Raw genomic sequence first — 23,664 nt, forward strand, 5'->3', positions numbered from 1 at the left:
TTATTTCAAATTTGTTTAAATTTTTATTTATATGACAGGAGAATCTACTGTAATCTAAGAACGTTCTCCGAAGAAAAAGATGGCTCGTGAAAACTGCAACCTCTCCAAAGGGTAAGGTTACAATTTACATGAGGGTAGCATTTAGTAATTAAATTTATTTTACACCGGAACATCACACATGACGTTCCACTGTCGTGGCGTTACCTTTAAAAACCCAAAACAGTTCGAAATAAATAAAGGAAGGTAACGTTATACTAAAGTGAAGAGATACATCTAAGGAGGAAAAATAATTTACGTATAATCGTGGAGCAGAGCATCTTCAGTGGGTAGCCCCCTCAAAAACACTTCTGAGAAAGGGTACCCGACCTAAAGATGAATATTCCATGATGAAGCGGAATGAATGAGATAGTCCCGAGAAAAATATTACTGATAAGGATTACTTCGAAAGGCGTATAACAATTAATTTACAAAACAACAAACGGGAACTATCTCTTGACAAAGTGAGGCGACTTACCGAAACGGCTAAGTCATAATTATAACATTTGGAAGCAGAAGGAAACACGGGTACGCTCCGGCAAGATAAATAAAATGAAACACTACATCAGAAACTGAATACCAGAAAAGTTAAAAAATAATAATCAGTGCTTACCGGATGGCGGGGCCAAGAAGACCCGTACCTTGGAAGGTGACCGTTCCCTTCAGTGGTCAAACAGAAAAGACGCCCTCGCAGAGCAAGGCTCCAGCGACAACGCTTCTCCCCGGAAATTATGAAATATTACCACGGCCAATGAGCGTACGATGATTTCCTTCACCTACCAATCACATTTCCTTTTATTTTCTCCAATAGGAGCGCAGAAAAAATAGTGCTGACAAAGAACATTTAGGAAGCCCTTAGAAATTACGAAATTTGTGCAACTTTACGAAACCGGAAATCTCCCACGCCGATGTGGCGCGTGTGGTACAGGATGCACCAGAATTACAATGACAATCAAATAATTTTAAAATTCACATACTAAGGAAAACCAAAACAAACAATTGAATAAATCCTTTACATACATAATTTATCGCCGTCTTCCGAGTCCAAATAATCAAATCCCAATAATCACAACATACTCCCCCCCTTTAATTTGGAGCACCGCTCCAAAAATAAAAATTTTGATCACAATTTTAGCAGTTCAGTTCCTGCATAGTTTAGAAAATAACAAAACACCTTAAAAAAAACGCTGAAAATAAAGGACATATAACAATGTTCTTTGAAACAGAAACCACGTAAAATATACACTAAAGAGATTTTTAAAAAATGTTCTTTTTTGTTGTTATGTTCATAAAACACCACACTGAAATTATTTTTTTTTAAAAATGAAACGTTCACTGAAAAAAAAATTAACACAAAATAAGAGACATCTTTTGGATTGAGTTCTTGGTTTTTCTGTTTTATTTACACTGTAGCACCACGAGTTCTTGCTGTTGATGTGACTGACGACGCGGCCACTGTCTTCAGCCTCTACATTACGGTTCAAACTAGGCGATTGCGCACAGCCTAGCACGACTGGCGTCATTGGCATATCTGGTTACAGCGCTGTAAATTGACATGTCCAAGTATAGGTGATATCACGTGCCACTAATGGCCACGTCAGAGTATGTCTGGTAATTATTCAGAATCTTGGCATGGGATGATGGTCACCACCATGCAGACGGTTCCCTCTTGGACTAGGGACGTCAAGTTGTCAGGCAGGAACAGTAATTGTCATCTGTACCTCAGGTCACTGGAATGCAGTGCAGAACGGCAGGGCCCAAGACATAACGTACCTCTCCACTAGGCACGACAGCAGAAATGGGGATGGTATCCCCCTCCGGCCACTGCAACAGAAATTTACCCGCAGCAGACAGGGAATATGAAGCTAAAGCCACCCTGGTGGACAAGAGCTTGGAGGCACCTAACCGGTGTCTCCTCGACCTTCATTTGGGAGGTTCCCCCACAGGTTTGGGACTATCTTAGCCCCCCCATTCTGGCAAGCACTATGGATAACTTAAGATGAAATTTAGGAAATAGTTTAAAGGAACTCAAAAACTTTGCCGGAGTTTACCCTGATTCCACAATTTGACAATAATCCCTAGTTACGAAGATCATAATTCTACCCCACAATACATACTAAATTATATCTAATGTGATCATAAATGACCTTTCCATTACAACTAAAGAGACTTAACTAAATCATAAAGTATAAAACCCGAAAAATTGTGCGCACTAATTAAAAATTTGCTTACAACTAATTCCTTATCACTACCCCAAAACAAAATAGTTTCTAAAGTATTATCTCATAACTAGGGAATTTTTATCTGAGATAAATGCACACGGCTGATCCTCTTTCTTTCAGGATCACTGACTAACAATGATACAGGGGTTAAAAATTTCAAAATTGTGCAGGGACCTCGAAATCTGGGGGATAACTTGCTTATTACATGGTCCGCAGCACTACTAATGGGATGAGTCTTTACATAGACCTGGTCACCCACAGACAGATTGTGCGGTCTTCGCCCGTGATTATAGTTACGTTGAACTTTAGCGTAATAAACCTTCAAATTTTTACGCGCACGATGCCAAGCAGCACGAATCGTTTCTGGATTAGCGACATCAGGCAGAAGATCGTTAATGGACCACAGATTAGAAAGTGGAGAATTAGGGGTGAACGCTAGCATCAATGAAGCAGGAGTTTGCTTGTGACTTTCATGAATAGCAGTATTGAAAGCAAATGATAGCCAATTAAGTGAAGAATCCCACTTCGAGTGGTCAGAAGAATGGTATGCAATAAGAGCAGATCTTAGGTTCCGATTAACTCTTTCAGCATAATTAGGCCTGGGATAATAAGGTGTGGTAGTCACATGAGAGATAGATAGATCAAAACAGAAATTACGGAATTGCACAGATGTAAAAGCTCTGGCATTATCACTCACCAAAAATTGACAGGGTCCAAATGAAGCAAAGATCTGTTTTAAGCAAGAAATAGTAGTACTAGCATTAGCCATGCGAGTAGGGAACAGCCATGTAAAACGCGAGAACGCATCAACACACACAAGTATGAAACGATGGCCGGTCCGTGAACGCGGAAATGGTCCAATGTAGTCGATAAATAGTCTCTCCATTGGGCGAGAAGCTTGCTCAGATGACAACAGACCAAGGCGGGTATTAGGAGCGGGTTTACTGATGTTACAGGTTTTGCAAGATTTGACCATAGTGCGAATTTCACCATCCATAGATTTCCAAATAAAATGCTTACGAATTTTCTCTCTGGTTTTAAATACACCAAGGTGTCCGCCAACAGGGGATTCATGGAAATATTTGAAAAGAGCAGGGACTAGATTAGAAGGTACAACAATTTTGGGGTCTCTGCGCCCACGAGCAGGACAACATAAAACACCATTTTTGAGGGCATACGGTTTGACATGTTCACCAGATTTAATTCTGTCAATAATACCCTTCAATTCAGGATCGTCTTCCTGATGTTTAGAGATATCTTTGAAAAGGACAGGGGAATTGGTCAAAACCACATTAACAAAGGCCGAAACTTGTTCAGGAGAGGGATCAGCGGATTCTAATTGAGGATCAGAACTGCCAGGGTAGAACATCCTACTAAGAGTGTCGGCAATGACATTTTGAGTTCCACGAATGTGACGAGCTTCAAATTGAAAAGCTGAGATGCGTACTGCCCAACGCGCAAGACGACCAGTTCTTCTTGGCTTGGCCAGTACCCAACTCAATGCCTGATTGTCTGTTTCAAGATCAAAAGGTAGATGTTCAAGATACATTCTAAATTTCTCCAAGGAGAAAACAACAGCTAAGGCTTCCAACTCATATATAGAATAGTTGCGTTCAGCAGGATTTAGACTACGCGAAGCATAAGAGATAGGACGACGTCCCTCTTCAAATTCCTGAAGGAGAACACCAGATATACCTGTAGATGAGGCGTCGGTTTGAAGAATGAAACGTTTAGAAAAATCTGGCATCGCCAGCACAGGAGCATTACATAAAGCAGATTTCAGATCATAGAAGGCTTCAAGTTGGGCATCACCCCACTCAAATTTAGCATCTTTTCTCCTCAAGGCATTTAATGGGGCTGCTCTTTCAGCGAAATTAGGGATAAATTTACGGAAGAAATTGACCATACCAACGAACCTAGCGACAGCTTTGACATCTTTAGGAGTAGGAAAATTTTGGATAGCTGCAGTACGAGATTGGTCAACCGAAACGCCTTTCTCGGACACGATATGGCCTAGGAAGGACATCTGAGGCTGTGCGAAAGTCACTTTGCTAGCCTTAAGGGTTAGTCCTGCTTTACGGAGTCTTTCAAGGACTTCATTGATATGAGCAAGGTGTTCTTCAAAAGTTTCGCTAAAAATTACCAAATCATCAAGATAATTATAAACGAATTTGAATTTAATGTCTGACAACACGTTATCCAGCAGCCGAGTCAAAACAGCAGCTCCCGTTGCCAGTCCGAACGGCACGCGCTCAAATTCATAGAGGTTCCAGTCAGTAGCAAAAGCTGTAAGATGCTTGGATTCCTCAGCAAGAGGTATCTGATAGTACGCCTGATTCAGATCAAAAGTGGTAAAAATTTTGGCATTAGCAAACCAAGAGAAACAAGAGTGCAAGTCAGGAAGTGGAACAGATTGAAGCACAACTCGCTTATTCAACATTCGATAGTCTATTACAGGCCGAAAACCACCCTGTGGTTTAGGGACTAGAAATATGGGAGAAGAGTACGCAGATTTAGAAGGACGTATTACACCATCAGCAAGCATTTGGTCGATGATAGCCTTAAGGGCTTTCATCTTAGGAGGCGACAACCGGTACGGAGGAGAACGAACAGGTACATTGTCAGTTACTTCAATTTTATATTCCAAAACATTGGTCACACCTAACTTGTCAGTGAACACATCAGGAAATTTATCGCAAAGATTCCTAAGCTGGTTGGCCTGATCATCAGGCAAATGATCAAAGTCGAAAGCTTTTGGTTCACTTGTGTCCTCAGACACAGCACTGACATGATAAGGAAGGATAGGAGAACGGTTACACAATGTAAAGATCCTCATGGAAAACTTAAACTGGAACTTATTATATTGAAGATCCAAAACCATACCAGTTTTGGCAATAAAATTTGCACCGAGAATGAAAGGACAAGATAAATCTTTCACCACTACCACGGGCATTTTCCATGTGAAATTACGTATTCTAATTTTGAGATTCAGACTTCCAATCAAATTCAAGGAATTAGAATTAGCCGTATGGCAGGTTAAAGACACAGGTTTTAAAGCAGGGAACTTACAAACAGATTTCACAGAGTTATACAATTTTTCACTCATCAAGGTGAGGCTACTTCCAGAATCAACTAAAGCACAAACTGGTTCATTGTTCACTTCTAGGCAAATGTAAGGTAATTTACATGGAGGAATAGCAGAAATACCACAAGCTTTTGGAAAATTGACACTAGGGTCAGACTGAAGCTTATAATCGACTACAGGGTCGGGTAAATCATCAACTAATTGACAGCGATAACAGACGAAACATGAAGGTACACTATAAGTTTTGGCACCAGGATCGGCGGCTAGTCATCTGGGATTACTATTACCAGAACGCCCAGAGCCGGAAGAATTGCGAGGACACTGTCTTGAAAAGTGTCTATTTGACCCACAATATCTGCAAGAACTAGTGGAGAGAGAAACTCTATTCTCATTCGGAATTGAATTGCCTAAGGGCTCAATCTTAGGACAGTTCCTTTGGAAATTTTGAAGTTGACCACCCATGACAGGTTTTGAATTGCCTAAGTGCCCAATCTTTGGACAATTCCGCTGGAAGTGATCCGTAGAACCACAACTATAACATGCACGTGAATTACGTGGCTTGGAAGAAGTAGAAACGGTACTAGTGACCTGAGAAGACATGCTCATAGGAGGAGGAGCTAAGGCGACTCGTAACTGGTCGGCATACCTAATGCCTTCAGCAGAAACAGTAATAGCTTCCAACTGAGCGAACGTAGCGGGTCGAGGTGACAGAGCAAGATACGACCGGTAATTTGGTGCAAGACCCTCAATAATGCTAGCAACCATTTGAGACTCAGAATAGTTTAGCATGAAGATCCGAGCATTGAACTTAATGTCCTGGATGTATTCCGACAATGTTTCATTCAAATACTGTACTCGAAAATAATGCTTCTGAACCAAAGAAGACAAAGCACGGGAAGGAATAAAAAACTCAAGCACATGTGCATGAAATTGGTCAACTGTCCACTTTTCTGAAATGGCTCTTATGACATGCTCAGAAAGAGCTCCAGATACATGTGGATATAAGACTTGGAAGAAATTGTCACGACTTAAGGAATACACTATACTCTGATCTTTAAATTCGACCAAAAAACGTAGAAACACTATGACTTCGTCAATTGAATTAGCGGTGAACTTAGATACACCCTTAAATATAGCAGTTAATGGGTGAGGCAAGTTTGAAAAAAATTTGAGAAGCAGCAGGAGTAGTAGGTACCTGAACAGCACTGGATTGGTTACAAGAAGGCAATACAGTAGTAAAGAAATCTTGATTTGAACGCTCCTGGGATAGGGTAGGAGTACTAAAAGTGAGGTTAGAACTGAGGTTAGATTGCATAGAAACCGGCACAGATATTCGCATTTGCGACACATTTTCACACATCTGTGACACTCCTGAAGAATTTACTACAGGTGACGCTTGGACATGGGGATATCTTTGTACAATAGGAAGAGAAACAACTTGGGTCGCAACCGGAGGATGAGATAAAGACACAGTAGAATTAACAGTTCCCATAGGAACAGTTGACATAGCAACTTGCGTACAAGAAGCACCACTATAATTATTCACGGGCAGAGAAGCACTGGTAACTACAGCAGGAGAAGATTGCACGGGAACATCATTACAAGTGACCACTGCACTAACTTAAGAAGCAGTAGATACAGATACAGTGTCACTGTCACACGTTTCAGATTGGACGGGTACATTAACTATAGAACTTGAGCTAGGCAAAGAATTACCTTCCAGCAATCCAACAATTTTATCAAAAATATCACAAAACTGCAATAACAACGATTCGCACTCACATCGCTCATCTTCAGATAAATTATGCGCCAACAGATCGCGAATCCTGTCCACGTAATGCTGCACTTGGCCTTTCGCACGTGCTAACTGTGCATCGGACGGTTTAGAAGAACAAAATGACATAATAATGGCTTTATATTCTACAATTTTATCTCTAACAATCGACAAAGATGCGCACACTTCATCTGTTGATAACCCTGGGACGAAAACAGGTTCATTTAGCGATTGTTTCAGCAAACTCGTGTCATCCTTAACCTTTCCTGTCGAATTCAACTTACGAATACGAAGTTCGTAAGCTAATTCCTCCTTCCTCAAATGGAACGGACCTGGGATAGCACGAGACATGTTGATAAAAAAAGGAAACTACGAGATAATACTTGAATTAAATTTTAGGTTATAATCACCGAATTACCGTCAACTTTGCTTCTTCAGCAACCCAAAGCTCTGCTAACATACTGCAACCTCTCCAAAGGGTAAGGTTACAATTTACATGAGGGTAGCATTTAGTAATTAAATTTATTTTACACCGGAACATCACACATGACGTTCCACTGTCGTGGCGTTACCTTTAAAAACCCAAAACAGTTCGAAATAAATAAAGGAAGGTAACGTTATACTAAAGTGAAGAGATACATCTAAGGAGGAAAAATAATTTACGTATAATCGTGGAGCAGAGCATCTTCAGTGGGTAGCCCCCTCAAAAACACTTCTGAGAAAGGGTACCCGACCTAAAGATGAATATTCCATGATGAAGCGGAATGAATGAGATAGTCCCGAGAAAAATATTACTGATAAGGATTACTTCGAAAGGCGTATAACAATTAATTTACAAAACAACAAACGGGAACTATCTCTTGACAAAGTGAGGCGACTTACCGAAACGGCTAAGTCATAATTATAACATTTGGAAGCAGAAGGAAACACGGGTACGCTCCGGCAAGATAAATAAAATGAAACACTACATCAGAAACTGAATACCAGAAAAGTTAAAAAATAATAATCAGTGCTTACCGGATGGCGGGGCCAAGAAGACCCGTACCTTGGAAGGTGACCGTTCCCTTCAGTGGTCAAACAGAAAAGACGCCCTCGCAGAGCAAGGCTCCAGCGACAACGCTTCTCCCCGGAAATTATGAAATATTACCACGGCCAATGAGCGTACGATGATTTCCTTCACCTACCAATCACATTTCCTTTTATTTTCTCCAATAGGAGCGCAGAAAAAATAGTGCTGACAAAGAACATTTAGGAAGCCCTTAGAAATTACGAAATTTGTGCAACTTTACGAAACCGGAAATCTCCCACGCCGATGTGGCGCGTGTGGTACAGGATGCACCAGAATTACAATGACAATCAAATAATTTTAAAATTCACATACTAAGGAAAACCAAAACAAACAATTGAATAAATCCTTTACATACATAATTTATCGCCGTCTTCCGAGTCCAAATAATCAAATCCCAATAATCACAACAAAAACTAACCCAGGAAAGATTAAAAATGATCGGTTTATGATCAGAATAAGTACATCGAAAATCTGCAGCCTGTTTCCAGTCATTCGACAGGGTCAGGAATGGAATGAATAAAGCCCCATCTAGTGGCGACAATAGGAATTGTGCCGGCAGCCGAAACCTGTCGCACTCCGCTGGGGCAATGATTAATGGATGACAAATGAAATGAAATTATATTGGACAGTGTTACTGGAATGAATGATGACAGGGAAAACCGGAGTATCCGGAGAAAAACCTGTCCCGCCTTTGTTTTGTCCAGCACAAATGTCACATGGAGAGACCGGGATTTGAACCACGGAACCCAGCTGTAAGAGGCCGGTGCGCTGCTGCCTGAGCAACGGAGGCTCCTTATAAATACATTATGAACAATAAAATCAATTGGTCTCACCTCCTTTTACACCCCACCACCATTAAGTTTATTTACCCCTCTCCCGAAAAACTAAAAGGTGTGTTTCTTTATGTTTAAAGGAGATTCCAAACACCATTGTTCATGGCTCAGTTTTGAAATTAAAATAATTCACTTGTTTTCACTTTCACACTCCTCCACCCCCCCCTTCCCTCCCAAGTGAATTTTCGGCAAAAAATACTTGTTTCTTTAATAGTAAAGGATCTTCTAAATACCAATTATTACGACTGTGACTTCTTCAGTTTTTGATTTATGTGTCCTCATGAAAGGAATTCAAATCCTTTTCAATCCCGCCCCCAAGATATACCCCCCCTCCAAACGGGCTTTTCTTTGTTTTTAAAGGAGATTAAAATACCAATTTTCACGTCTGTAGGCCCTAACAACTTTAGTTTTAATTATATGCAAGTATTCTCATACAATTAAGTCAATTAATTTTTCATTCCTTTCACCTCCCCCCCCCACCCCCGCCATTCATTGGATTTTCCGAGAATACGTGTTTCTTTACTTTTAAAGCAGATTCCAAATATCAAACTTCACGTCTGTAACATCTTCATTTTTGAGATAATAGCAGCCTAATTAAAAGAATTCAGCACCATTTTCAGTCACTTTTAACACCCCCCACCTCCACCTAAGTGGCATTTCCGAAAACTAAAAATACGCGTTTCTTTACTTTTAATAGAGATTTAAAAAAACATTTTTCACGTCTGTAACATGTCAAGTTTCTTGAGATATACTGTATACATTCTCAATTTAAAATTTCACCCCCTTTTTAGTTCCCCTTAAGAGGAGTTTCCAAGAACAAAAAAAACCTATGTTTCTTTACATTTACAGAAGATTCCAAATACCACTTTTTACGTCTGTAACATTCTACGCTTCTCAGATATTCTGTAGATATAGTCTTTCAAAAAATTCACCCCAATATGTCAATCCTGTTTAACTGCCATTAATTGGATTTTCCAAAAAAAGTTAAAAAGTACGTGGTCCTTTATTTTTAAAGGAGATTCTAAATATCAATTTTTACATGTGCAAACTTTTAAAGTTTTGAGATATAGATACACATTTTAAAAATCCCCCTTTTCACCCCCCCCCCCCCTACTATTTGGACTTTCCAAAAGCAAAAAAGTATGTTTCTTTATTTTTAAAGGAGGTCCCAAATACAAATTTTCAGTTCTGTAATATCTTCAGTTTCTGAGATTTAAGTATCCTCATTAAAGGCATTCAACCCCTTTTTCACCTCTCCTATTGGGATTTTCCGAAAACAAAAAATACATATTTCTTTATTTTAAAGGAATTTCAAAATACAAATTTTTACATCTGTATACTTTTAAAATTTTAAGATGTAGATATACTCATTTTAAAAATTCACCCCCCTTTTCACCCCCATTTTTTGGATTTTCTAAAAACGAAACAATACCTTTTCCTTATTTTTAAAGTAGATCCCAAATACCAATTTTCAGGTCTGTAATGTCTTCAGGTTCTGAAATATAATTAGCCTCATTAAAGGCATACAACACATTTTCACCCTTTTCCACCCTTCCTATTGGCATTTTCTGAAAACAAAAATATACGTGTTTCTTTATTTTTAAAGGAGATTCTAAATACCAATTTTTACATCTATAAACTTTAAAAGTTTTGTGATATAGACACACTCAATTTAAAAAATCACCCCCTTTTCACCCCCACCCCCCCAGTTAACTGGATTTTCCAAAAACAAAAAAATACGTGTTTCTTAATTTTTAATGGAGATCCAAAACACCAATTTTCAGGTCTATATTATCTTCAGTTTCTGAGATATATGTGTCCTCATTAAATGCATTCAACTCCTTTTTCACCACTTTCCACCCCTCCTATTGGGATTTTCCGAAAACAAAAAGTGCGTGTTTCTTAATTTTTAATGAAGATTGTAAATGCCAATTTTTACATCTGTAAACTTTCAAAGTTTTGAGATATAGATACACTCATTTTAAAAATTCACCCCCCTTTTCACCCTCCCATTAATTGGATTTTCCAAAAACAAAAAAATACGTGTTTCTATATTTTTAAAAGAGATCAAACGTACCAATTTTCAGGTCTGTAATGTCTTCAGTTTATGAGATATAAGTACCGGTATCCTCCTTAAAGGTATTGAACCCCTTTTTTACCCTTTTTCACCCGTCCTATTGGGATTTTCTGAAAACAAAAAAAAATACGTGTTCCCTTATTTTTTAAGAAGATTCTATATACCAATTTTTACATTTGTCAACTTTTAAAGTTCTCAGATATAGATACACTCATTTTAAAATTTCACCCCTCTTTTCACCCCCTTGGCGATGGAATATCCAAAAATCCTCTCTTAGCGAGCACCTATATTTCAATATGAATGTATCTCCAAAATTTCATTTCATTATGTCCAGTAGTTTTGGCTCGGCGATGATGAATCAGTCAGTCAGTTAGGACAAGCTATTTTATATATATAGATTGGCATATTATTTCCTGAAACAAACAAAATTGCAAACAAGCCAAAATCCACCCTTTAGTAATGACAAATAATGAGTCGAAAAATGAAGATAACGTAATGGTAAAAATTATCCTGCATGAGCCCTAACGTAAATTATGCAGGCACATTACCCCAAGGGTAAAGGAATTATTTTGTGGGTACAGTTACTCACAATGGAGGTCTTAAGAAAATAAATTATGGCCCGGAGGTTGAAATTATGAACTACATTTTCTTTTAAATCTTTGGAACTTGCAGTGGTTGATCATATTATTAGGGCCACTCGGTGAAAGTTGTAATTTTCAAACTTGATAAGACATACACAATTAAACTTCACTGACATACATTTAATTAATCTAAAATTGACTTTTGACAAACATATTACACAATTTTACATTTGAAATATTAATAAAAATCAAGAAAAACTAAGGAAACTAGGAAAATCTAATATTTTGTAACACCTTCCCTTCACATCAATTACCGCTTGGACTCTTACCTGGCATACTACATATGCATCTGAGGCAGCTATTTTTTAATTTCATCATCATGATGCCACACATTGATTAGTCTTTCGATCAGTTCAATCTTATTCGTGACGTTATGAGCACAAATTTTCCTCTTCATTAGCCCCCGAAGGTTCTCGATCGGGTTGAGGTCAGGAGAATTGCCAGGCCAGTCCAGAACTTTCACTTTGTTGTGCAGAAGGAACTTTGTCACAGTTTTAGCCTTGTGACAAGGTGCAGAGTCATGCATAAACACAAATTTTCCATCTGGGAACCATTCACGAACTTGTGGAAGTAGCCGTTTCTCTAGAACCTTAATGTACTGGTGCTGGTTCATGGTTCCTTCGACAATATACAGGCGGCCGGTTCCATTACTACTGATGACGGACCACACCATGACACTTAACGGGTGCTTAACGGTCTTGACAATGCAGTCACTATTGTATTTCTCACCCTTGCGCCTCCACACAAATACAGATCTGTCACCAAGTATGTGTATTGATGACTCATCCGAAAAGCAAACCTGAAAAAATGTAGTTTTTTATAAAAAAACCTGTTTATGCCAAGTGCGGTTGAGCATAACACGGAGGAAGTAAACAAATTATAATTTTTGTAAACAGCTTACCCTTTTCCATTCATCAGCAGTCCAATTTTGATGTTGCTTTGCCGATAATAGTCGCTTCTTCATCATGGTTGGTGTCAGTAATGGTTTCTTTGCTGGACAATGACAAGCGAAACCCAGCTCTTTGATCCTCCGAGCTGTCATTTAAGATTCGTTGATCCCCGCTTGTCGAATCTTTGTTGAAATGACTTTCATTGAAGCTTTTCTGTGTTTAATGACGATATTTCTTAACTGGCGCTCTGCTCGTGGAGAAGCGATTCTTTTGCGGCCACATTTACCCACCCGTTTTGGTGACAAATTCGTGCCTTGGTCAAGTTTTTTCTTAATTCTGTCAACTGTTGACTTTGAAACAGATGTGATAGATGCTATTTTTCTATGAGAATAATCACTATTCCTTAAAAGTGTTTTTATTTCCGAAATTTTACTGGAAGAAAGGTCTTTAGCTTTCCCTATGTTTGTTTTCTAAATACCAATATTTTTAAGTATATACTGAACTATAACTAACTGTATTCTACTCTTGTCACCTCACTGTAACATGTCCAGCTCCATGGCTAAATGGTGAGCGTGCTGGTCTTTGGTCACAGGGGTCCCGGGTTCGATTCCCGGCAGGGTAGGAAATTTTAACCTTAATTGATTAATTTTGCTGGCACGGGGGCTGGGTGTATGTGTGGTCTTCATCATAATTTCATCCTCATCACGACGCGCAGGTCGCATATGGCCGTCAAATCAAAAGACCTGCATCTGGCGAGCCTGGGCACTCCCGGCACTAAAAGCCATACGCAATTTCATTTCACTGTATCACATAGAGAGCAAGCAATGAAACAAATCTACAATAAATCACGTGTGTTACTCCAACAACAGTCAGCAAGGAACTGTAATATAATTGGCGCCTTTCTCAATTCTTGACCATTCATTATTAGGCTTCTTAATGTAGGGAAGATAGTTGAATTTAACTATAGAAATGTGTAATTAATAATATCCAACCATAAAAATAAGCGATAAGTAAACACTTACACTAGAATAATGATCCAAACATAAATTCTTCAATTTTTACTTAGTGGCCCTAATATGATCAACCACTGTATGTCTGCAAACGATATAATGATTAATAAAACTCTAAATTTACTTAAATTATTCATTCTAATTTATATTTTCTACTGCAAAAAGACTCAGTTTGGTGTATTGTCCTCCTGGCACCATATTTGACCACAAATATGCAGCTGTTCGTGCCCGCAGTGATCATTTGTCTATGTGGTGTTGGGGGTGGATTTCTCATTGTGGTGTGGCCACAATCCATCACATTCATGAAAAATTGAACCAGCGTAAATGCAAACAGTTGCTGGAACGTTACATGGTTCTTTATATTAGGTGTTTTTATCTTGATGGAATTCTTCAATTTCAGGAGGATATTCATCCAGCCCACACATCTCAATTGATTTAGAGACTGGTTTGTGAACGGCCAGGATATTAAATCAAGCGACTTTTCTCGTCACTTTCCGGACTTCAACGCAATTGCAAAAATATGGACACAAGTAAAGAAGTATATGTAGAAAAATTGGCCAAATCCCCTTCCAAGGCCTCCTGATGATTTGTGCATGCTTGTCGAGGATGCCTGGGATGCTGTGGCTGAGAACGGTCTCTATTTGAAAAGAAGACTAGCTGACTCCAGGCTCACTCCACTCCAAGATGTGATCAGGCTGGGAGAAAGATGGACTAAATAGTGACTCCTGGCTCAGTTTTTTTTTTTTTAAATGTTTGTTTGAATTTCCTAAGACAGAAACCACTAAGGTTTTTGTTTATGCAGTAAATTACCAGTAAAACACAATTTTGGGGACCTCAAAAATTAATTTGTTACAATGACATTTTTTGTACTGAAATAAGTCGATTCTTAAGAACTTGCTTTTTATTATATCTGTTGCAGGATCTAAATTACTTCAGCATGAATTTACAGATAAAAAAGCTTAACCCATTAGTGCATAGCATCCGAAAAATTGGACTTCATAAAACATAAATTTGTGTGTTATTTATGCATGGATTTAAGCCTGCAATACTTTCTTGTGGGCCAGAAAGGCTGTACCTAACAGGAACCAAGAATACATCATTCTTTATGCTTACCATTCATTGTTGAATCACACTTACTGCGAGCATGGCGGCAAGATAGTACAGAGTTTTGTACAACAGTCGAGATTTTTATTTATGAATTAAGAAATATTTCCAATAATTGTAAACATTGGTATGGACCATATTGTTGACACTCCCATGAATCTACTGACACAGAAGTATGTCATTTATGTCTTATTACTCACGTGACAGAGGCTTGTAAATATAGATGTCCTGAAAACTTACATGTGCATGATATGTTAGATATGCCAAAACTCGTAAAGGCAACTGAATCTTCAGAAAAGTACCAGCAAGGTGTGCAAATTAGTTTCATTGTTTAATTTTTTTTAATTTATTGTACACTATGGAAATCAATAAATATTGTTTATGCACTGTATGTGAAAATTAGAATATATGTCTAAATTCAGACTCTCGATGGAGGAATTTTGTGTCCTCTTTTTTTCTCTGGCATTGTCCTCATTTAAAAAATTGTTTTGTCCTCTTTTGTATCTATTTGCATCTGGTCACCCAAACTAAGTGTAATGTTACATCTGTGCTGCCATGTATTTTCCTGTATGGAATTCTGATATGTATTTGGTTTTAGGCTGCTGAGCTGGATTCCAGCGATGTACACCTGTGGCTTCAAGTTGGTATGATTGCCATTAAGATGTTACGTTATGAGTTTGCTTGTGAAGCTTTTCTTGAGGTGAGTATTGCATTTTATTTCATAGTCTTCAGTGACTACTGTGGTTGTTAAATATGCTGTGGTAATTCTTTGTTTGTGGCTTTTTTAGTTCTAATTAGTTTTATTTAGCCATTTGTTCTTTTCTGATTATTTCATATTTTTCAATATTTAATGTTTTCCCCCCCAATTTGAAGCAAATATCTTTCTCTCTAAAGAACCAGGGTGAATAGTAAGTGTTACAGTGGTGGTACCCTTTTCATTCTCATTATCTGCATAGATTAAATTAAGTGGGTGTCTTGCTGGTGACTTTTATTTATTCTTAAGATTATTAATGTCTCAATGATAATGACAACTTACATTTAATACAAGTCACTAATTACCAGCCAGTTAACCATTCCTGCTGTGGGGAAAAGTAATGATTGCCATTAAAATGTTACATTATGAGTTTGCTTGTGAAGCTTTTCTTGAGGTGAGTATTGCATTTTAGTTCATAGTCTTGGATGGGTAATATATACCTAAAAATTAAGTTTGGAATATTGTGGGTTTAAGAACATTACTAGTCAGGGCATGTGTAGTCCTCTTTGTAAATTGTAAAGAGCACTGTATACAGACAAGTAATTCAATTGCTTGCTTACAATGCAGCAGATGTCACTGCCTATGGACTTTGAGAGGCCTGGGTTCCCTAATGCCAGGTGAAGACTGGTAGTAGTGTATACAATGCAATGCAATGCAAGCTTCAGCTAGTGTTTGTTTCATGTGCAGGGCAGTGTGTATTTCCCAGTTTAACTGAGCTAGAATAGTGGTATTGATTCAAGGTAGACATACACAAGCAGCCGTATCACGCGTCATAGGAGTTACCCAAAGCTCATTGTCAGAAGCGTGGAAAAGGTACGGTGAGATCATGAGGCCAATGATGTGAGTGACAGACCGAGGGTGATAATGCCACGTCAAGATCAATATATCAATGTGTGGAGTCCAACTTCAGCTGCTCAACAATCACGAGATGACTTCTTGAGGGCAACCAGGGTCTGTGTATGTGCACTAACTGCTGCAGTTGGCTGCATAGGGTCCAGTTAAGGTAATTTTGACTTACTCGACGTGTTACACTTGAGAATAGTCATCGTACTGAGAGAAGATGGGCCAGTCAGCATCTTAGTTGGGGGTCACAGCATTATTTTGGATTATTAGAATTAAAAAATAACGACATTATGTAGTAGTTTATAACATTTATTTCACAACACTTCCTTCCAGACATGTTCGCTGTGCATCGACCCTTAGGTTTAATTTCTATTTTTACATCTTGAAATGTTTTCCCTCGGGATAAAGCAACATACAATTGTCTGTGGCTAAAAACACGATCAGGCAAATAGATTCCAACTCGATGAAGCGTTTGACCTTGTGCTTTGTTGATCGTAATACAATATGCTAATGTAATAGGAAACTGCCGTCGTTTAAAAGAGAAGGGCATTGTAGTGTCAGATTGTGACAAATCTACGCGAGGTAGTAATATTCACTCCCCACTGTTTACACCAGTTAGAACTTCTAAATCTATGATATTGTCCTACATTTTTCTACTGGGGAGGTAGACCACTCATTGCTCTTTGAATATGCAATGTCTGGAGTTCCTTTTTTTTTTAAATAATAATTTTTGTTTTTCATACATCTAACACCATAATTAAAATAAGTGAAATGACTCGCAAAAATGGAATGTTTACATCTTCATATAAAACAGCATCTTATAGTCTGTGTAACAACAAACTTTCTCACTCCCCAAGGTGGCTAAATAAAGGTTCCTTGGAAGAACACTACGCGTCGAGCTGTTTACTGTTTGAATATGCAATGGCGGGAGTTCCTTCCCAAGGCAGCTGACACTACATGCTGAGCTTTATGCTCTTTGAATATGCAATGGCAGGAGTTCCTTCCAAGACGGCAGAGTAAACGTTCCTTGGAACAACACTACGTGCCAAACTGTTAAGTCCTTCAGAGATCTTCGTCATGGAGACAAATGTACTCATAACTTTTTTCAGAATTGACCATTTTAAGTAGTTAATACCTCAAAAGAAAGCGCCCGATCCACTGAGTGTTTTTGGATCAAAACGAACTGCGTACCTCAATTAGAACAAAGGATAGGATTGCTTCAATGAGAAAAAATGTCGAAGAAATGAGACGTCAAATTGAATGTGCACTCATAACTTCCCTCAGAATCAACCAATTTTAATAGTCAAGAGCTGAAATGAAAGAGCCTGAGTGTTCTTAGGCCAAAACGAACTCCATACCTCAATTAGAACCAAAGATATGATTGCTTCAAAGAGACAAAAAATTGAAAAATCAAATAATTTGAGGAAGGCGGAAGTTAAGTGATTTATAGTACTTGATGACAAATCTGTGCATGAATACCTTTCCATTAAAAAAAAAGTGAAGGAAATTGACTGGATAGAATGGCCGGACTGACTGAATTTAGTTTTCATAAATTTTTTTAATATATAGATTTGATAGTACGAAGGTACTCAGGCTGAGCCTAGTCATGTTCCATCTTGCTTGCACATGATTCACAGTATGACATAGGCCAGGTACACGACGACAAACACAGGCTCTGAATTTTGTGGGGGTGGGGGGTGAAAATTACAGCTTGACTATGAGATTTTAAATCCCATTAAGCATTCACCACTATATATTTTAATACTTTCATAATCTTCAGATTTTTCTCCACATCATATTGGTGCTGAATTACATAAACTTTTAAGTGTGTTTTTTCGAACAGAACACACGCAGCAACATTTAAGGATTTATATCCTGAAAAAACCACCACAGAGAAGAAATTATTTTAGTGCTTTTTTTTAGATTTGTAACAATATATGCTTAATAATTGTAATTATCATCTTGGGGTCCTAGAAAGTAAGGATGTTTTGCAGGTTCTTGTGATATCACTGATGAAGAGAATGATACAAATTTCTCAAAACCTGTGCGTTTAATGAACAATGTAGATTAAGTATGTTCTAGAAAAAGCAATAAATATTGACAGGGCGGACACATTAATAACCTGTTGTGTTTATTTGATGATCTCGGTTAATAAGGACAAATACATGACAAAAAATGGTCAAATTTGTTAAATCAAAGGATGTGCAGATGTAAAGGATGTGGTAGAAAATACCAGCATGATCAGGAAATGTGTACATTTGAAGGTGGTGGTGTAATGTTTTGGACTGGGATTATGTATGGCCTTTGATACCAATTTGAGGGACATTCACTGCCCAGTCATATACTGATGAAATTCTTCAATCATTTATACAAACCTTTAGTAATCAATATGGAGATGAATTCATTTCCATTGGCGACAATGCTCACCCTGTTTGAAGTGCATCATTGATGGGACGTCATGAGGGAGGCAGATATTAGCCATATGAATTGGCCAGCTAATTTACCAGACATTAACTGCATTGAGCATGCATGGGGCAGGTTGAAAATGGTGGTTTTTGATCGTCCACAACCTCTACAGACACTCCCAGACCTCATTTAGAGTTGTCCAGGTTGAATGGGACCTCCTTCCTCAAGATGCCAATCTACTGATCACAACCATGTCACAGCATGTCAAGAGACTTAAACAATGTGAGAGGAGACCATTCATGTTCCTAACAAGGGAACTGTCCATACTGTCATATCAAAATCGACAAATTTCGCAGCTGCCGTTTCGAACTGGAAGGTTTCGAAATCTTGATACAAAATCTGTGTGACAATGCGGCTTTCTGGACAACACGTGCTTCCTGCTGGCTCGTGCGGCGCACATCGGAGTGGAGTTGCAGCTGTGCGAGAGAGAGAATGAACTGGCAGGCTGCCACGTACCAAGGTCACTTTATTGTTACGGAATGAATGTGAACTATAAATGAGGTGTGTTAATCACATGATAAAAACACAAATATTTTTGGCACCATGCACAACGAATATGCACTTTGAGGCCACGTTTTTCTTCAGTTTTCTTTACTTGTTTGAAGGCAATGTTTTGCAGGCACTTCGAAGTCGGGAGGTCTCGCTGTTGTATAATTGGATGCGAACCACGAATATTTAATCATGTCCATGAACCGTGGGGAAGAAAATTGAAAATGAATGAAGGACTGCATTTTCAGTATGCTGTTTCTCTGATAAACATCAAACTGAAAGTCTTCAGAAGTTGGCACAATGCCTGTTAAACAGCGATACAAAGCCTTCCACTGCTGGAAGAAAAACTTGTCCATGGGCTGTAATTTCTCTGTAGTGCCGGGAGGAATCTGGAGAATTTCTATACTGTTGCCTGTCTTCAAGACACCACTTATCACTATAAGTAGTCTAGGAATCTAGCAGTAGCAAACATTTCTCTTCTGCAGATGGGAAGAAGGATTCTTTACACCAGTACTTTAATTCCTTTTTCCCCATTTTCCCTGATTTTGTGGCTGTTACAATTGTTTCTGGCATGAAACATTTCTTTGGAAACTCTCGGACCGAAAGTTCCAGTTGCATTCTGTAGTACAATGAATAATTTCGGGAAAAAGAGTACTGGCCATACTACTTATAGGCATAATTGTATACGATTGGGTGATTGCACTAACTGTTTGAGCAACTGTTTCTGTATGTTTCTTACCAACAAATGATTGAGTTCTTTTCGCTTTCATTTTGCGCATGAGACCACTCTGATCAGTGTTGTATATTGAAGAAGGGGTGTAGTCTAAAAATCGCTCTGTAGCTGCTTCCACAAATTTCTTTGCGACTTTGTCTTTTTCGCCTTCTTGAAGATACGTACGGGATTCAAATTTCATAATTTTTCTACTTCTTATTCTGTACTTTTTCTTAAAATGACTCAACCAACTAGCACATGCGCTGAAATTAGTTCGCCCCATTGAAACCTCTCTTGAAATTTCCAAGGCCCACAGTCGCAGGTCTTCATCGCATACATTCCGCTTCACTCTTCTTACTTCTGTAAAACGAGAAAATAATTTTGTATGCATCAGTGTCCTGTGTTCAATGGGGCTTACTGATGTACATTCTAATTGGTTCTTCCATCTGTACAGTTGTCATAGTGACGTCACCTTACGACAATTTTGCGAACAGTGGTTAATGAAAGCTGCTTCTTACCCCCCTTATTTAACCATAAATTTACAGCTTTTCTCTTGTATGCAAGATCTACAGTTGGTTTCACTTTCTTCTGTGGACTGGAAGCATATCTTGAACCAATAGATTTGCTAGGTGACTGCGGTATCTCTTCACTGGATTGACGGGAATCAAACTCTGGGCTCAAAATCAGATCCGTAACACATCATGTTTCTGGCAATAGTGTGCTGCCTTCTCTTTCTGATAATGCAGATGAGGTGTTGCTGCTTCCACTATCACTTTCACTGTCTTTCTCTCCAGATACGACTCGGAGACGATGCTGACACCCATGGGATGATTTTCAATTAGTTCGATCACATGTTGACCCATCTCCCTTTCTTCCGAAGTAATTTCACGGGAAGAGGAGAAACCTTTTTCACGGAAATAACGTAAAGCATACTCTAGAACATTAGCCGGATTCATGACTGCTCTTTCAAAGGAACATGTGTCAACTGCCTGGCGCAGAAAGCTCAAGGTAACCCAGTCGCTTCAGCTGGTCACCAGGGCTGTCCACGTCGAGCTATACGCTAACAGGTGCAATTCTATTAGACATTTCTGTATCGATTTCAGGATTTTACAGATCGAAATGTCAGCCGAATTTTTTACATTACTTTCTTATGGACCATTCATCCTCTCTATCGAATTTCATTGTCAATTTCGATATGACAGTATGGACAGCTCCCTTGTAAGGCAGGGACAATCTTCACAAAAAAACCCACAAATTGTGACCTTTTCATTATTACTGTTTATTTGCATTAGATATTGAAAGAAAAACTGTTGAGTTTGTGAAAAGTTTACATTTCTAGGTTGTGTATGTCTGTGATACAATAAGAATCATTTTATGACTTCAGTATATCATCCTTGATATTCCAAATTTTATTTGTAGTATATATAAATAGATTGCTTTATTGCCCCCTAGGACACATAACAGCATTCTTCATTTGAGTGAATACAAGAGAGCATTTTCTACTGTGTATACTGCTTTTAAAATAATAATTTTACTTGTAGTACAGTGAAACCTCCGTGGCTCAGGTGGCAGCGCGCTGGCCTCTCACCGCTGGGTTCCGTGGTTCAAATCCCGGTCACTCCATGTGAGATTTGTGCTGGACAAGGCGGAGGTGGGACAGGTTTTTCTCCGGGCACTTCAGTTTTCCCTGTCACCTTTCATTCCAGCAACACTCTCCAATCTCATTTCATTTCATTAATCATTCATTAATCATTGCCCCAGAGGAGTGCGACAGGCCTCGGCATCCGGCAGAATTCCCATCCTCGCCGCTAGAAGGGGGCTTCATTCATTCTATTCCTGACCCGGTCAAATGACTGGAAACAGGCTGTGGATTTTCACTTTCCACCTGTAGTATAGTACTTCCAAAAATCCTTCACCATGTTGATATTCGTGAGACAGGAGCTTTTTGTGGGAAACACAAGATGCCTTGGGATTAAAATACAACTTACTTTATTATTCTATATGTTTAACAATTCATGAAATGAGCCATAGTTTCCTGATAGACGATATCTACAGTGCCCTTCTTTCACAAAGGATTTTCCTTGTTCTCTCTAAGGCTGTTGTGGTTTCCACGATATCAACAATTACATGAAACTACAACTTTGCCTTTCTTTCCTTGCTTTTCTCTTCTTGGGGTGGGCTTGTGAATATTGAGGTATGTTTACTTTACGGAGCATGCATTTTTTTATAAACCTAATTGATTTTCTATTCCTCACTCTGGTTACGAAGGAAGTGTTCAAATTTCCACTTTACCAACTTTGTGCTTGTGCTGCTTTTCTGTTCCTGTTGTATAGCCCACTGCATGATGTTTTTCTTGATATTTATCCTTCATAATTTATAATTTGCATATATACACTTAGCAAACTAAGAAATACCTTGTTAAACTACCTCAAGCCCTGAGGAATGCTTGAAGACAATAAGGCATACTCTGCACCAAAGAATAAAACTTGTTTTGTAGCAGATTATTCAACTCTTGGATAGCAGCTTCAGTCAGTTGCTCAGTGTTAACAGGGGGAATAATGGCAGCATCTAGTTGGTTTCTTTAGTTCATGCCATATACGTTCAACGTAGTTCATGTCCGCAGAATGTGCCGGCCACACAATTTGCTGTATGCCGTCTCAAGTAATTGTTTGACCATTCTGGCTTGATGGACATGAGTGGTTAGTCAGTAACCAATTTTGTCCCCCTGAACATTTTCCAGACTCTGGAGACATCACTCTCACTCATTCCAACATGAGCAGTGACATCTGCTAGTTGCCATCCTTCTTGCAGCAATGTCAATACGAATGCGGTGAGTAGCAGAAAAGGGTACTTTTGTCATGTTTACGTCAGTCATACATGTCCTGTCTATACACCACCGACCTTACAAGTGGTGATGATAAACTAAGAGACACGACAAATGCCTCCTATTGGAAAACTATCTCTAACCTTATCTGGCGCACTCTGTCTCTTGGACATTGGCCTATTGTGCATACTGTAAACATTTCAGGTTCTGTGATGTACACTGTGTTAAGTCCTAATGTGCAAAACTTTTTTGATCACTGTATATTGAAGAATAGGGGTAATAGAGTACTTCCTTGTTTTTGAGACCACTCTTCAGTCTGAGTCACGCTGTCCGTTTACTCCTACTTTCACACCACCTTCACCTCTCTTGTACATACTCCTAACGCTCCCCATTATTACCTTTCTCACACTTCACAGCGCTTCTCTCTGCATACACTGCTATATTATGCTTTCCAGGAAAGCCAGCACTATCTTCCCATATTCAAGATATCGTTCTTGTAATTATCTAATCGCAAAGATTAAATCCACTGTTAACTTTACTGGCCGAAAACTATATTGATTTTCTCGTAATCCATTGTAAACTGCCCTCTTTATCCATATCTCGAAGATTTGAGCTAAAAGAATACAAATTTTTATCACAAAAGGTGAGAGAATATAATTGATTGCTTGTAGACTAAGTAGAAAACATAATGTTATGTTTGGGCCATTCCTTAACAAAAACAATTTTAATAAAATGCTATTTGTATTTTCATCTTTGGATGTTTTAAAACTATTTAAGCATGAAGAATAACTTAAAAATAGATACAGTAAGTAGTATTATAACTGAAATATTTAAC

The 23,664-nt window shown here is 38.6% G+C and overlaps 1 protein-coding gene across 1 annotated transcript in view; it reads left to right on the forward strand.

The window, feature by feature from the left end:
- The window catches only part of LOC136863554 (calcineurin-binding protein cabin-1), a 609,489-nt gene that overhangs the window by 87,021 nt on the left and 498,804 nt on the right, over positions 1–23,664 (forward strand). Inside the window, exon 4 of the mRNA XM_068225987.1 lies at positions 15,340–15,441. Coding sequence (XP_068082088.1) covers positions 15,340–15,441 — 102 coding nt within the window. The remainder of the gene's footprint in view (positions 1–15,339; positions 15,442–23,664) is intronic.

The sequence above is a fragment of the Anabrus simplex genome, chromosome 2 (assembly GCF_040414725.1).
Source record: "Anabrus simplex isolate iqAnaSimp1 chromosome 2, ASM4041472v1, whole genome shotgun sequence".
Taxonomy (NCBI): Eukaryota; Metazoa; Arthropoda; class Insecta; order Orthoptera; family Tettigoniidae; genus Anabrus; species Anabrus simplex.